Here is a 17,721-nt window from a genome sequence, read left to right on the forward strand (position 1 = left end):
AATTTTCGTTTTGTGGCTTGAAGGGTTTCACCAAGCCACAGTCGAAATAAGATAGAAAAATTCTTTTTGTAAGACTAGGTACCTATTATCGTTATCACATAGACGAATACATTTATTCTTTCTTTTGTTGAAAAATCATTTGTTTTAGAAATTACACATATGTGGTATTAATTGATTACAAAAAAGTTGTGGTCGTTCGACCTTCTACCCCTACGACTATAGAGTAATGTTTAGGGGTCGTGATCACCTAGAATGGAATATGTCAGGTCATCGTTTTCTCCCCTCGCCTTTATCTACAACTTCCACGCAAACGAACCAATTCAAGGTGATTTCAAACCAAACCAACCATCTCCGCTAGAAAAATTCTGTAAATGGAAAAATTTCGCTGGCTCATCTATAAATTCAACAGCAAAATTGCAAAAAACGGTTTTTATGACGATATCAATGGGTAAATATATTCAATACAAAGAAATACAGTGCAATATGTAGTACAGCAGTATCATTTCGGTTGTGATGTATATTCTTAAATTCAAAAATACATTACCCACTTCATATATTGCAGTACACACTAGTGAATTTATTCCACTGTTCTTAAACTAGTTAGTGGTGTAATGGTTAGTTGCCTTCCAAGGGGTTCAGTTCTCAGCGGTTTTTTATAAATCATTTTTCTTAAATTTTTAGTCCCCTGATTTTTCACGGGTCGAGATATTATATACATTGATATAGATATACAATATTGATATACATTAATCACTGGTAAGATATTATATACATTAATACTCCGAGTTACGTAAGTTATGCGTTCCGTAGACCATTAAGTAACTTTAATTTTACATAAACTGAATTATTGATTAACGTACATATTAAACGAATTACGCATGCATTTAAGTATTTTACGCATACATTTAAGTACCTTTAATTTTACATAAACCGAATTAATGATAAACGTAAATATTAAACTAATTACGCATACATTTAAGTAACTTTAATTTTACATAAACCGAATTATTGATAAACGTAAATATTAAACTAATTACGCATACATTTAAGTAACTTACGCATAAATTAAAGTAACTTTAATTTTACATAAACCGAATAATTGATAAACCTATAACTAATTACGCATACCAAGGGTTAGAATTTACGAAAAGCTCAAAAACAAGCGTGCGCTGTATCAGATGTTTGAAGCAGAATGATTGGGTGAAAAATGTATGTACTGAGCTCTTTTTGATTTTTTTTATAATTTTTGAATTTACGTAATTTACGTGTTACGCAACTCAAACTGTCACTATATTGCATGGGTTCATATTGGTTATAATAGCTCATGTTTATATTTGCCAAGCAAAGGCAGCGTTTCGCCGAAACCGGTTGGTGTCTTATACCTGTACATGGGAGATGCATACTCTCATATTAATCCGTTAAAAGATATTATTCTCATTTTTAATTTTTTTGTATTTTTTATGATGAGATGTGATGACTATAAGATGACTAAATAAAAAAACGATAAAAAATATAAAAAGCAGTATTTTTTGACTGAAGTAGGTAAAAATGGTTCAGAGCGTCTGACCGGACATCAGAAGGCGCGGGTTCAATTCCCGTCGGCGGCATTTATTTTTACTCGGGAGATATTTTCAATTTGTATTGATATTACAGGCGACTAATTATTGCTTATAATAATTTATTATCCTTTGTGCTATGCATAAAAGCCTTGTCTGATAAACATTAGTTTATCATTAAAAAAATGATAATAAAATCGGATAATTTAATATTTTTGATTTTACTATTATCCCGAGTAAAGCCGGTAAGCTAGTTAAAGTCCATACTCACCTACGTGTATTGTGATAAAATACGATACGATAGTAACGCGAATGAAAACAACTTGCTGATTATTAATCATAATAGCGATAGAATGACTGAGTGATTTAGTGACATTTGTTGCGAAATGTTCGTCGAGTGCATGTTCTTGCTTAGTGGCTTGCTTGGTTCCGCGTACCTGTATTTCACATCCAATGACAATTATTGGAAGTCGAAAGGAATCCCGTACATAAAACCTGATTTATTTTTTGGGAATTTCAAAGATGCTTTCTTGGGAAGACGGCACTTTGGGCAGATCTACGCCGATATTTACAAGTCAGTATATGAATGAAATTTATATAAAATGTGTTGATTGTACCGTTAATAAATAGTTTTTGCCATTGGTATATTATGTTTATATATCTTGTAACTTAATATATTTACTGTATAAACATATCAAAAGTGGCGCACGAGTTAAAAATCACAAGCGTTATTGAAAATTTAAAAACTTTTCTTTACATTTAGATATCCGTCGCATTAGCTTATTTTATATTTGATCTCATAAAATTCCTTGAAATGAATATCGCGGATTACTTCGCATTTTTTGAAAAATTAGAATACCTGACAAGTTTGTTTTCAAGTGCTAAAGCTAAAAATTTTACAAATAAGGTTAACTTTCCTTAAAATAAAGAAATCCTTAGAGTAAAGAAATTTCAAAGCCCTTTCTCTTGTTTAATTTTATGTTAAAAAGTTTAATAAACCCATTGTATTTAAAATTACAGTAAGTTCAAAGAAACACCTCTTGTGGGAATATTGAAATGCAAGGTTCCAGTTCTACTAGTAAGAGAGCCAGAATTTGTCAGGACGGTGCTTGTAACAGAATTCAAAAGCTTTATGGATAGTGACTTTACGGTTTGTTTTCCAAATAATTAAATGTTGAGAACAAAATACTTTTTTTGTCTTGCGAGCATTCTGGAGTTCCACGAGGAACCCTCTTGTAGCCTGATTTAAAATTATCTTAAATATGTTAATGTATTTTCGAAACAATTTTCTTTATTCTGATGTGATTTTATTTTACAGGTCAATCTAGATACAGATCCCCTTTGGGCATCCAACCCATTTGCCAATAAGGGTGAATTATGGAAGTCCTTAAGGGCGCGATGGACTCCTCACATGACCCCAGTTAAAGTGAAGCAAGCTTACTCCAGTATGGTGAACAGAGCTAATATTATGGTGGAGCATATTAACAGACTGATCACACGTCACCCTGTTAAAAAGTTTCATGGCAGAGACGTAAGAAATTTGATAAATCGAATATGAAAACATAATAATAATTCAATAATAACCCTACCCTATTATATGATCATACAGAATAATCATGAATGTATGCATATTCTAGAGCCTCTTCTATTTTAACCGTCATACCAGTTTGCACTTTAATATATTGTACTAAATATAGCAGTCTGTCTGTTATTCTACCTGAAATAAAAAACATCAAACATTATATTTTATAAGTAATATTTTTTCTCTGTTAAACGCTTTTAAATTTACTAAATAAAGTTACCAAATAATTATAAGCAATTAGTCGTCTGAAATATCAATACACATTGAAAATATCTCCCATAAATAATGTTACGCTTATGCTAGAAAGATTTTTAGGGTCATAAATGACCGGGCGTCCATATTTTATAAAAGTATTTTATCTTTTTTTCTATCATGCGAAAATACGTATTTTTTGACATTACAAAGAAAAATAATAATTCTTTCCAGTTTGCCTCAAATATTTATACTGGATGCCATTAATAAAATCCTAAAAATAGCCAAAATGTATAATTCATATTTCGCGCCGCTATCGTAACAATCGGTTTAACTTATTTAATATATTTTTTATTACATGAACGAGAAAAAATTGAGGTGACAGTTTTCTGCAAATTGCCCAAACAAAACAAATGTCTTTTCGAAATATTGAGTTCTTTCAATTTTTCTATGTTTGGAGTAGAAAATTAAGTAAAAATGTGGTTAGCGTTTTTGACAACATTTTTCACGTTCGATATTAAAATTATATTATTTAGAAAGTGTAGTGTTTAATTTAAATGGACAAAACGGAAAGATAATTTAATTTGGTTTCTAAAACAGTGCTATGGAAAAATAAAAATAAAATAATATGTTTATAGCGCATTTGAAATACTGAAAATATTGCAAACTGAACAAATGTGTTGAAAGTACTGAAGTACTTATAGTGATGGTACCGATTAAAATTTGGACATTCTTACAGAAGTTTTTTAAATTTTGTTGTATTTAATTTATTTTTAGATAATTTCGTAATATTAGTCTCGGTGTCCACCTAAATAGGTATCAGGAGGTTCGTTCTAAAGTGAAATATTAACATATATCAATATTGTATAACTTTCTGTTTTTTTACAGTTAATTACGTCATTTTTCACGGATTCGATATCTCTGGGGACATTTGGGGTTGAGATAAATTCGTTTGAAAACCCACGAAATCCTTTCAAAGACATTTCAAGCTCTATTTTCGCGACAAACTATTGGAATGGGTTTTTGTCAAAAATCTTTGTCGTCATTCCTTGGCTTGCCAAATACTATAGGTATGTGATAATAATACGAATAATTTATTTTGTACCCAATTGAAACATTTTGATGAAGATCTAATTGTTTTCATTAGATTTGGATCAAGTCAAATTGTGGACATGACACTTAGCGCTGCCAGAGAAATAATACAATGTCAAAAGGAAACTGGGTTACCGCAAAATGACATGTATACAACGTTGACGAATTACAGCATAGCGGATGGTAAAGCAGGTACATTTGAATTCAGCATATTTCTCAAACAAATAAAATGAAATACTAAGGTATCTTAAAATAAGATTATTTTCAATCAATCAAATCACATTCAGCGGCTTTCTAGAAAGAAGCCCGCTAGTTTGACATTGACATGAATCTTTCAATGAATATTTCCTGTCAGGATATTTTGATGTTGACTATCAGCAAAACCTTTCAAAAACGGCAAGAGACCTGTCATAAGAAAATGCTGATTAGAAGTGGTAAATATTGCAACCTTTCTCCTTTGTAGAATTCAGTGAAACAGACTTAGCGGGAAGAATATTTGGTATGCTTTTGGATGGTTCGGAAACTACAAGTGGACCACTATCTTACGGACTATATGAAGTGAGTTGTATTTTTACTTTGGTTCTATTAAGTGTCCTATTAAGGGTTGTCCTTTTAAAAACTTATTTAAATAACATATATATTTTTTGGAACTAAAAACTTATAATAGAGTTAGCGAGAAACTTGTTATAAATCGGTTGAAATTGGGTATGCGGGGGATCAATAATTTATTTGCAATTTGGGAGCGACTCATCGTATCGCAAGGACGCAGTCATTGACATTTTTGAAACCCCATCTGTTGGCTTACGTGTTGTGCACACAGAAAACTTATAACTTCTATTACTTTTGATCATTAAATGGGACAACCCTGTGATAGCGGGTTAAACTGTTCTAGCTATCTTTTTATTAGTTTCAATATGTACCTATATATAAATTTAATTATAAACTTGTTACTTTTGTTTCTCTGTAGATCCGGCAAAAACGAAGAGAAATTATTTAATTTTTTTTTGTTGTTGTATATTTGTATTGATTGTAAATATGTATGTACACTAACAACATTTGTATGCTGGAGAGTCTACATTCGTTTTTATTAAAAAATGAATTCTTGACGTGAACGATGAAGGAGCTAAACAATTAGTTTCCTTAAACCGTCATTGGGAAAGTGGTAGGCTCTTCCAATGATCATAAAATCTATTACATTCACTTAAAATGTTGCTTTGTTTAGATTGCCTGTAATCCAGACGTTCAAACAAGAATGCGAATAGAAATAGACGAGGCTACTGATGTAAACAGTGGTTCGTTAAATTATGACAAAATCACAGAATTACCTTACATGGACATGGTGTTATCAGGTTTGTTGTAAAATCGTACATTTTATCTTTGAAAGTTCTTTAAAGTTAGTACAATAATAAAGTTGAACAAAGTGAATGGAGCATTACAATGAAAAGTTTTATTTGCACTGAAACGATATTATTTATGATTTGCCATTTCACTCAAGCTGTGGCCATTTTAGCGAAGTCTCATCACCCTGAATATACTTTTGTTTAAATGAATATCGCAAAAGAGTTTCAGTCGTAGTTGGAGCCATTAAAATTGTGACACACACCCGATTGAGCAAGTTTAATTGAAATGGTGAGAAATGGGGATTGGGAAGTACCATCTTTAAATATTTTTTGTTGAACATCTACGCCTTTATAAATAACTTTGAATAACGCAGCTAAAAATATTTATTTACCGAAATTAAGTCCTTATTGAAATCAAATTTATAATAATTACACGTAAATTAAATATTAATTAAATGAATTAAGTGGGCTCTACTAAACTAAGTTACTAAATTAAGTCGTTAATGTACTTATAAACATTAATTAAGTTATTTTTCTGGGAAGATTTATTCAATTTACATTGGTGTTTCAGGCTAATAAGTATTAATTTTTGTTTAAAAAAAAGAACGCGATACGTGAAAATTGAGAAGAATCTCAAATTATTAAAAATGCTTGAAAATTTCGTTTTCTTTATAATTATTCTAATTTTAAGTGAATTTTTTTTTCAATTTTCAAAATTAATTTCAGAGACCTTGAGGCTTTATCCCCCTCTGATTCACTTGGCTCGAGTATGCAACAAGTCCACTCTACTGAAAAAAGGAGACTTCGAGTTCAAGGTACCCGTGGGAATGGTTCTGGCTATCCCGACCCTGGGGATCCATACGGACCCCTCGTTCTACCCCGACCCGGAAAAGTTCGACCCGGAACGGTTCGCCCCTGGGAAGGCCGAAACGAGACCGAAGGGGACATTTTTACCTTTTGGCGATGGGCCGAGATCTTGTATAGGTAAAAATAGTTTTTATTTATCTTTTCCCTTATTTTCAAAATTTCTTACACATTAAATTACATACACACAAAACAAATGCAGAAATGACTTCTTCGCCTATCGGATTTCACATCTAATTTGTCCAGCTTACCTATTTACACAGATTTTTTTTGAACGCCCTGGAGTAAATTTATATATTATTTAGAATATTTTTTTGAGAATTTAAAATGAGAAATAAAATAAAAATATGTAAAATGTAATACAAATATTGGTTGTAAAAAAATTGATGTTAACAATAATTTATGAACTAAGTAGAAAATATTTCTTAATAAAAGTTCGGTAAATGGTTGGCGCGTACGGCTTTCGAAGTTTGCTAAGTTTAAATTGTTGTCAAAAACTCGTACATCCATTTGGTTTGAATATTTGTTACCAAAGCTGTGTAAACATTATATTGACACAGTTAGAAGAAGATATACAAATAATATAATGTCTAAAAATAATAATGAGTGTCTAGTCGTTGGTTTTGGTAAATGTACACATTGATTAAATGCAGGAGTTCAGAACAATGAAATCAAGAGTTTAACAATTTTAATAAATGGGTTAAATTAGGTTAATTAAAACAAACTTGATTTTTTTGTATATCTTTATTTAGTTATAAAAAAATTACATTTTTATATTTAGTATTCACCTTTTGACAACTTATTTATATGATATTAAGAACACTTTACAATGCATCTAAAACTTATTCTTTATAGTTTTTATGCAAAACCCACGAAAAGCGCAAGGCTTTTAGCTTCTTTAACATCGGTAGCTCATTAAAAATCTTAAATCTTTTAAAATAGTGATTATTTTGAGTTCCCGACGAATTTGTTTTTAGTAGTCTAAAATCTCCACAGTTTCTCGTAGGGTTGCCATGCATTGCGAAAATTAAATTTACATTCTTCAACATGTATTTCGGGAGCATCTTATTTTTTTAGCTTAAATATAAGTATTGTAAATTATTCGTTGTCTCACACTTAACATTCCTAGTTTTTTCTGCATAATTCAATATTATATATTATTAGTGAATACTTTTGTTGACATAATACCAGGTCCTATCTGACAAAATGTTTCATTTGTTTTGGGAGTTTTGAGTAAATATTCTTTACATTCGAGTACATAGTTTTTTGTTAGAAGTAGCTAAAAGTTTAAATAATAAATGATTACAGAAAAAATCTATTAACTTTTGCAAAATACTATTCTGTACACATTTGATGTTAACAAATCTCGTAGTCGCTGCGCACCGAGGAAGCTAACAACTTACCGCTGTTTGCCGCTGTAGCACCTGTACTCAGTAGTGCGTTTCGTAGGAATTAATTCTTAGATCAAAAAGTTACATAGTCGCTGAATTAATTACGCACGTATGGAAATCATTTCAGATTTGCTCTCGAGCAGAATTAAAATGGACGGGTGAATTTTTTAGCACGGAATTTGAATAGCGCGTTGTATAATTGTGGTAAAATCATTATACAAGTTGGTCTATTTTCTTATCTTTTTTCTGCTGCACTTTACTGAAAAGCGTCACACATGGCATTCAGTATATTAAATAAATAAGTTTTTCCTCTTCATAATTAACTTTTATGCGTCTAGAAAATATATTTTAAAATAATTATTACATATCATTGCTAACTTATTCATTCAAATGAAAGTAGTCATAGGTATTTTAGAATTTACAAAAAATAGCCTAAGATTGTCAGGAGTGCAAATAGTGCACCTTTAAACGTTCTGTAAAACCCTCTTGGGGTCTGGGGAGTATAATATAATACTCTGTCTTAACTTGCTATTTCTCATTTAAATGCAATAACAAAGCCTCACCCTGTATAATCATCCAATGAAAAATGCTAGTAAGCGAACATATTTGAATTTGAGCACGACAAGCCTGAAACTAAAACCCAATTACGAAAGGGTTTTCATGTTCACACATTTTAAAATAAAAATTCAATTGAAAGAACCTGCTTCCTATCACACAGTTCTTCATTTACAAAGAATTTTTTCCCAAAACATTCATACTAGACTTCCAAAAAAGTCTATAGATGTCGCACATTAAAATTAAAATAGATATATTTATGCAATACACTATCTAGATTGCATTTAGTTCTGGAAGAATCTTGACATCATACATAAAGATACCAGCCAATAATGCGTTAAAAAAATGAAGATAATGTTAATAGTTCTTAGTCGAAGTATGATACATTTTAATATGACCGAAGTTAATGGGGTGGGATTAGCTCGGTGGTACAGTAGCGCCCCGATAAGAGTGAGGTTCTGGGTTCAAATCCTAGATGCAAACGTATATTTTTGTTTCAAATTTTCGTTGGCGTATTGCTAATATTGTCTTCAATGATTATTGTTTTAAATTGAAATTACTAGCTGTACCCCGCCACTCGTTGCTGTGGCTCAGTCTATCTGTACAGATTGATAGAGAAACAATAGCGCGTGTTGATTTAACGTCCAACACACAACAATAATAATATTTGGGTTATTTATTTAACACCGTTTTTGTGAAAAATTCAAGGGCGCTGTTTAAAAAAAAAATCATGTTTTTACCTGTCACTATGACATCTATACAGGGTGTATCGGCACTAACCCGACAAACTTTAACCAGCTATTCCTTAGCACATTTGGAGTAAAAAATGTTATGTGCACTTTGCTGTCCGGTAACGTTTTTTTTTAATAAAAAATTAATTAAACATATTTTCACCACATGTCACCACTGTTTTATCCTTTGTCAAAATTTGAAAGCAACATCGCAACTCTCGCGTGTTGCTGCGAACGAAGCCCGTATTACATAATCCAGTACCAGAAAAGAAATATTTTATTTAACAATAATGATTATTCACATTTTTCGTATGCGAATCACTGATTGTCTTCTTGTATTGTACACATCAGTTTTATTTTTGTATCTAAATTGTTTCACCTCTGGAATGCTTTGGTTTCACCTCTTACGCGTTTCACGTATTAAATAGTCTAATTTTGAAACTAAGAAACTAATTAGTAGATTTCCTGAATTTATAATCGAAGTCCAATAATTCTGAGCACTTTTAAAAACAATTTTCCTCACTTAGGTACTTATCAATAATAATAATTGGATTATTTGAACAGCGCCGTTGTTTTTTAAATCACCGTAAGTGCTCTGTCAAAATGTTACTTGCTAGGCTATCCTACAACGTATATTTTTTAATAAATTTAGTTATTTACAACTTCGCGGAATGTGATTTATGAATATTATTGCTTATGTTAAAAGCCTTCCAGAATTACCGGAATATAACGAGCAGCTTGACACACTTAAGTTTATTTCCACTAATTTGAAGGTACAAAGAATGTATAGTTTTAAAAACAATCCCGATGAATCAAAAAACGGTTCATATAAAACTGCTGCGCAACACACTGAGACAAAGGAAAGCACTCACACAAACGTCATGACTGCATTGGATTGACCACCTGCAAATGAATGCTGCCAGATTGCTAATTTATTTAAACAATAATTATTAAATTTTATTTAAAATATCGCAATTTTTTTAAAAAATCGACAATAAATTACAACTATAATTTAAAAAAAATATTCTTAACCCCACGCTTTTTCGTAATTGATTAATTAATTCAGAATTTAAACGTTGCTTGAAATGACTAGCCGTATTTGGTGACCAGATCTGAATATCCAGGTTCAGAATTTAAACGTTGCTTGAAATGACTAGCCGTATTTGGTGACCAGATCTGAATATCCAGGTTTAGAATTTAAACGTTGCTTGAAATGACTAGCCGTATTTGGTGACCAGATCTGAATATCCAGGTTCAGAATTTAAACGTTGCTTGAAATGACTAGCCGTATTTGGTGACCAGATCTGAATATCCAGGTTTAGAATTTAAACGTTGCTTGAAATGACTAGCCGTATTTGGTGACCAGATCTGAATATCCAGGTTCAGAATTTAAACGTTGCTTGAAATGACTAGCCGTATTTGGTGACCAGATCTGAATATCCAGGTTTAGAATTTAAACGTTACTTGAAATGACTAGCCGTATTTGGTGACCAGATCTGAATATCCAGGTTCAGAATTTAAACGTTGCTTGAAATGACTAGCCGTATTTGGTGACCAGATCTGAATATCCAGGTTTAGAATTTAAACGTTGCTTGAAATGACTAGCCGTATTTGGTGACCAGATCTGAATATCCAGGTACTTCCTCACCTTCCACTCCTTCCCTTAGCCATAAAACTTACCCCAATTCAACATAAAAATTGTTTAAATTATCGGATGTAATGAAATGCATAATAATTAGACCCCAAAATACTTAATTATTCAGGGAAATAAACCCCTGAGTCATCAGTTGGAAATACCAACGACATTAAGTGAAATTAACAATGCAATAATCCTATTATTGCATTGTTTAAAATTTCACTTAATTATTAGCATTAGCAAATAATATTGGGATTAGCAAATAATAATTTACGACAATTTACTCGGAAATCAATAAAGCCAGAATAATAAAAAAAGAAAGTTATCACTTACGTCGTCTGTAAGTGGCTTTACCAAAGTTTGATAATGCCGTCAGAAGGTGAAACAGCTGTCACGCGTAATAATAATTACAACTAGCAGAACTTGTTTATAAACACACTGTTTTTATAAATTTTTTAATAAGACTGTTAAAATAAAAAAAATCTCTAAATTGAAATGGAGTTCTACAAACTAAACTTAAAATCAAATAAATTTATTGCGAAGGTTCAAAGTACTGTACTGTAATATTATATTAAATAATTTTTACGTGTTTAATTATTGTTTAAAGTCAGATTAAAGCGATTAAAAAACCCACCTGGCAATTCTTATTCGAGTTTCGTTGTTTTTACGTATTGGCGCGCTTACAAGCATCAGTCGTCTCATTTTTAACCATTAATATTTAGTGTGTAGGAAAGAGAGAAGACGCTTTTCGACACACTTGTCGAAAAACTTGTTGAATGCCGACGGGCATACTCTTCTACAGATTTTATTAAATATTGATATGTAGGTAATATTGATGTGTAAATGAATGACATTGTGAGAATTTTACCAATAAATAATAAATGAAAATGCGGACATGTAGTTTATGTTAATTTTTTTATTGGAGCATTTGTTCGAAGTGACTACCATTATTTTCGATGCAAGCGTGTAGTCTTGTTATATTTTGATTATTTAAGTTTGCAGGATTTGCTTTAATTTCTGCAGCGGCTTCCATCACTCGTTCGAGCAGTTGCTCTCTTGAGGCTATTGGCTTAGCATACACTTTTTCCTTGAGAGCCCCCCACAGGTAGTAATCCAGGGGGGTCAGGTCGGGTGATCTTGGTGGCCAAGCAATGGCCGGACTTCCACGGCCTATCCAACGACCAGGAAACTCGACATCCAAGTAGTTCCGCACGGCAATCGAATAGTGTGGTGGGGCTCCATCGTGCTGGAACCACATTCTCCGTAGTAATTCGAGGTTCACATCTTCCAGAATCTCGCCCAGTTGCACTTGTAAGAACTCCAAATACATCGGTCCATTTAGTCTGGGAGGCAACTCGATTGGACCGAGTATTTGATTTCCCAGGATTCCTGCCCACATGTTGATGGAAAATCTGTCCTGGCTCGACGACTCCCGAACAAGCTTGGGGTTTTGTTCAGCCCAATGGTGCAAGTTGTGCACATTTAGCACTCCTGTTTTAGTGAACTGTGCTTCGTCGGTAAACAATATGTTTTTCATGAAGTCTGCATCTCTTATGACATTATGCAGCATTCTTCTGCAGTACACGACTCTGGAAAAGTGGTCATTCTCCATGAGGCCTTGGCAGCGCCTATAGTGAAAAGGTTTGAGCCCGTGCTTCTTCAGAACTCTCCATACCGCCATGTGTTCCCTGTGTCCTATCATCAGAGCGACCCGACGCACGGACAGCGTGGGGTCTTCGGTAATTAAGTTCAGGATTCTCTCCTCAACTGCCACAGGAACGATGTTGTGTCCTCCGCCGGCGCCTTCAATCCGTCCGATGCCACAGTCACGCAATTGTTGATACATCTGAAACAAAACAACAAATAACAACTGCTTTTATTATTCAGCTCAGTAATAATGTCAAATAAACAATCGCGGGCTTTTTCACTCATTTTATTTTTAAAGAACACTTATTTTAGGCACATATCAGAAAACTTACGTTTTCTCTTCATTTATTTCATTTTTTTATAGTAAAATGTATAACAAAGTGTTTTAAATTATAATTTTCTTAACTAGGTACGGTTGATATCTTGGATTCACAGGGGTGAAATTGAATTCAAGTAATTTAAATAATCCCATGGTGAGAAAGGGAGTGAATTCAATTGCAGTGAATGATGCATTTATTAGAGATTAAAATTAATTAACTTTTTAAAACGCCGTTTAGTGACCACTGAACACAAATCACCTAAAGTACAATTTACATTTTTAAAGTTGGTGGCCCCTTGTTATGTTTTTAATGTTCCCAGTTTAAATTTCAAAAGCGCTTTTTGGCATTATCAATGAATGTAAATAGTTTCAATAAACAATTGATAGGGTACAAACCTGGACAAAGGTAGCATGGTGTGGGACGCGTCTTCCAGGAAACCTCATGCGATACTCCCTTACGGCTGCTCGTGAATTTCCATTGCAAAATCCATAAACAAAAACAATATCTGCTTGCTCGGCAGGTGGATAATTGAGGGGCATATTTCAACAGTAAAAACTTAGATAACAAAACAAAAACGAAACTAGAAACTTGATGACATGCGAACTCCCAAAACAGCACTGACCACTGATACGAGACGGGGTGGCGGGAACCACACGGGACTTGAGACAGAATATGTGTGAAAGAGATGACAGTAGCGCGGCGTTGCCAATTATTTTACCCCTATACTGTGGGCAGTAGCGGAGTGTGGAAATTTTATTTATTTTTTGTTTTTAAAAGAAAAAAAATGTTACCGGACAGCAAAGTGTACATAACATTTTTTACTCCAAATGTGCTAAGGAATAGCTGGTTAAAGTTTGTCGGGTTAGTGCCGATACACCCTGTATAAAAACAGACGCGTATTCGAATGCAAAGTTGTGACAAAATTTGAAAGCAATCGGTGAAGAAATTTCGGAGATTTAAATTTTGAACAAACGAACATTTACATTTTATTTTATTGAATGTGTGAGACTGCACTAACCTCCTCACCTACCGGAATAAACACTTTTATTATTATTTTATTATTATTATTATATCATATTGTTTGGAATAACTCAGAGAAGTTGATAAACATCTGGGGGTATTTCAACAATCGCTTGACAACTTATCTACAGGATAACGTATTTTTTGATTTAAGATTTACGATGTTTTATTTATTAAGTTTGAGTTTACTATTCGGTACTCGAAGCAATGAATAATACTGGCTATATATTCGATATGTAAGCAGAGTTTTCTACCTATTGCGAAAATTTATTTGTTTATTTGGATAAACTCTCAAGAGAATGGTGAATTATCCCAACATTGTAATATTTAATCGTTTAAGAAAATAATAACAACAACACTCAATTTAAAGAGGTGGCAATAGCTCAATTGGAAGAAACGTTTGTTTTGTTTGAGGGAAAATAGTTTGATGGATTTTTGGGTATAGCCATAGACATTAGTCAGATTTGTAACAATATCGCAGGTACTTATCCACTTGAGATTTCAATTTGACTGGGTGCAACCTCAACGCGATTCCTTGACACATCTCAAGCAATGACGCAAATGCAAAGATAGCCAAGTTCGATAGCATCATAAAACATATAAACGTGTCTAAAAACTTCAGCCATGGTCGTCACAAAGACTTGTTTAAGATACCACACGGCCGAATATTCTAGCACAGCATACCGTGGAAAAAGGGATGGTGCTATTGAATGAAATTTCTAAAACAGCGGATATATTTAATTTCGCTTTAAATAACTAATAACTCAACATTATAACATTTAAATCTCAAATAAAAAGCAGGATACTTAATATAGGGAGATCTGAAATAGAAAATATACTGATATCAAACACAGACTAAAACCGATTCTACTAAACTGAACTATACAAAAAAACACTATCTTACTTATTTCAAAATTATTAAAAAATAAATATAAAAATTATACTACATGATATATGTTTATAATTAAATTCATAAGTTAATTTGTTGTAATTTTAATTTCTTATAATTAAATTATAATATGTAAATGAAATCCTCAGCACGGGAGATCCCAGTGAGGATATCATTATCTCTATATGTTACTAAGGAAAGAAGACAATAAATCATTATTATTATATTATATTATAAAACTTTTTGTATACCTGTTTTTTCAAATGTTAAGAGTGTTAAAATAATAAATCTTATTCTGTAAATGGATGATTAATTTGTCGTACAATAAAAAATAAAAATCATCAAAAAAACAGATTACACCGATACCACCGAAGATTCTGTATCATTCACGTTGCTGCTAGTCATCCAAATGGTTGAACATTTTTGCAATAATACGACTTCATGATCATTATAATTAAAGCAAATTTGTCATACCTACATGCTTTTTTTATAATTCCAGGAAAGAAGCTTGCCACTCTCGAATCAAAGGTGTTGTTGGCATACCTAGTGAAAAACTTCATAATTAATCCCGTGGGAGACCGATACGACAGACCTATTCCCATGGACCCAGATATCGTGCTCATGAGGGCTCGAGACGAGTTGTATGTGACATTCCATCCACGACGGTAACGAGCCAATCAATAAAAACTTCATACCTAATCCCGTGGGAGACCGATACGACAGACCTATTCCCATGAACCCGGATATTGTGCTCATTAGGGCTCGAGACGAGTTGTATGTGACATTCCATCCACGACGGTAACTAGCCAATCAATAAAAACTTCATAATTAATACCGTGGGAGACCGATACGACAGACCTATTCCCATGAACCCGGATATTGTGCTCATTAGGGCACGATGCGAGCTGTATGTGACATTCCATCCACGACCGTAACGTGCCAATCAATAAATATTTTTTCATAAATTGTGTATTACTTAAAATAAAAAATAAATCTTCGACAGTGTTTATAATTTCTTTGACTATATTCAGGTAAATCATTTTAAAGATACTCTTGTTCGTGTAGTAGTGTACTGGATCGATTTAAAAAAAAAAAAAAAAAGTTGTTGCTGTTGGGAAGCTGAAGAATGACTAAATAAAAAAAAACACTAAAATAATATTAAAGAATTACCTACTTATATCTGAAAGTGAAAAATTCCACTGACCTCGGGCAGTAGGGATTCTTGTGTGGGGCTCAAAAAAACATTTGCTCGGATTTTTGTCATCTATAATAATATGAAACAACTCTTTTTTAATAACAATGTCATTTCAACCAAGAATTACATATTACTAGCTAGTTAAATATTCAATAACCAGAAAAAATTAATACAATAAACTACTTTTAGTAAAATAATTTTATCACCTAAGGGAGGAGGCCTAATGATAAATCCAAATTTTCGAACAGCTGGATCTCTAACACTATTAGGTCCACAGATACTTTTTTGATCTCAAATTGTAGTAAACATAGTTTACTTAAAAAAAGTATAAAAAGGCTTTAACTAAAAATTTGTCTTTCGGGGTCAAAATTGGCAAAATGTGAAAAAAAATATTTTCAAAAATTCGCGGTTTTTGGATATTTGACAAAGATCCGGAAGTCTGCCAAGGACGAAAACATAGATTTTTTATAAGACCTCCATCATGTAAAATACACCGAAAAATCATTTTTACCCAATTTGATTCGAGATAGGATGTTTAAAATTACGGTAGGTACTATTTGTCTGTTGTTTGTTTTATATAAAATGAGTTTTTTATTGATTTCTCGAAGAGAAAAGCTATAAAATGTAACTCGAAGAGCTTAAGAACTCGAAGAGCTTAAGAATTCAAAGAGTTAAGAACTCGAAGAGCTTAAAGCATTTTTTTCTAAATAGAACAATTTACTTCAGTTACTTAATTCTTGAATTCATTTTGTGTTGTGTTAGATTCATACTGCTTATTTATTTTTTAAGCTAAGTATTTTATTTATTACAAATTAAAATACACCACGCCCATAAACCTCTTTAATTTAAGGGGTCACTGGTACTTAATTCGAACTATATGAATGAACGAAAACATTTTAAGCAAAAACAAAAAGCAATGACAATATTTAAATATTGATTAATCATTACCGAGATGGTTCGATGATTTTACGCATTATAACCAAGACCGAAATACAGAATAATCCACCCAATGTCGTTGCGGAAGAAGTGATATCTCGGATTGATTTATTTTCGAGCAAGATGTGAGTATCTTTTAAAAGCCACTGCACACACGCATTGTATATTTTTTTTAAATTAATTTCACACTGGAGGCTCTGAGGACAAAAATTTCCCTCGGAGGACTACATCATCTCTTGGGTTGCTGTGTGGAGGTTCTTTTTAAGGAAAGGATTGAGAGGAAGTTCTGGGAAAGTGAAAGATATAAGGAGTGGGTAGAAATCTGGGGTTCAGTGTATCCAGGAGTGACGGACGTCTGAATTAATTCCTAGGTTTGAGAAGTCAAATGATCTCCCTCAATCGGCCTCTCCCGATCCGATCCGCAACGCAATTGGTGAGCAGATGCATCCGCTACTAAGACCTATGAATCCGGGCACTCCCTAGTAAATTACCAAACGCAGCGAACCACTTAGGGTAACCTATGGCAGAGGTATTGCTTATTCAATGAATGGTTACCGGGGCGATGTGTACCCATACATGCCTCCTAAATTGAAAGTTAGGAGGCGATGGCATCAAAGCATAAAACTATTTTATCACCAATCGGTGGACACAGCCTGAGGAGAAGAAATTATTATTTCAGTAAATAAATTGCTAATGTAGGGGACCCCAAGGGAAACCTCAGTATTCCGGAAAAGAAAGAATATAATTATCATTTCACAATAAATTATGTAGTTTC

At 32.7% G+C, this 17,721-nt stretch overlaps 2 protein-coding genes across 2 annotated transcripts in view; one reads left to right on the forward strand and one right to left on the reverse strand.

Annotated features, from left to right (window-relative positions):
* The window catches only part of LOC149418033 (soluble guanylate cyclase 89Da-like), a 215,621-nt gene that overhangs the window by 102,149 nt on the left and 95,751 nt on the right, over positions 1–17,721 (reverse strand). The gene's annotated exons all lie outside the window — the stretch shown is intronic.
* LOC149418034 (cytochrome P450 6j1-like) lies at positions 1,914–15,820 on the forward strand. The gene is made up of 9 exons (XM_089639288.1): positions 1,914–2,130; positions 2,577–2,706; positions 2,875–3,087; positions 4,219–4,400; positions 4,478–4,614; positions 4,886–4,980; positions 5,645–5,771; positions 6,489–6,746; positions 15,315–15,820. The coding sequence occupies exons 1-9, from the start codon at positions 1,943–1,945 to the stop codon at positions 15,482–15,484; spliced, it is 1,500 nt and encodes a 499-aa protein (XP_089495414.1). The 5' UTR covers positions 1,914–1,942; the 3' UTR covers positions 15,485–15,820.

The sequence above is a fragment of the Hesperophylax consimilis genome, chromosome 14 (assembly GCF_061612785.1).
Source record: "Hesperophylax consimilis isolate HC1 chromosome 14, BYU_Hcon_1.0, whole genome shotgun sequence".
NCBI lineage: Eukaryota > Metazoa > Arthropoda > Insecta > Trichoptera > Limnephilidae > Hesperophylax > Hesperophylax consimilis.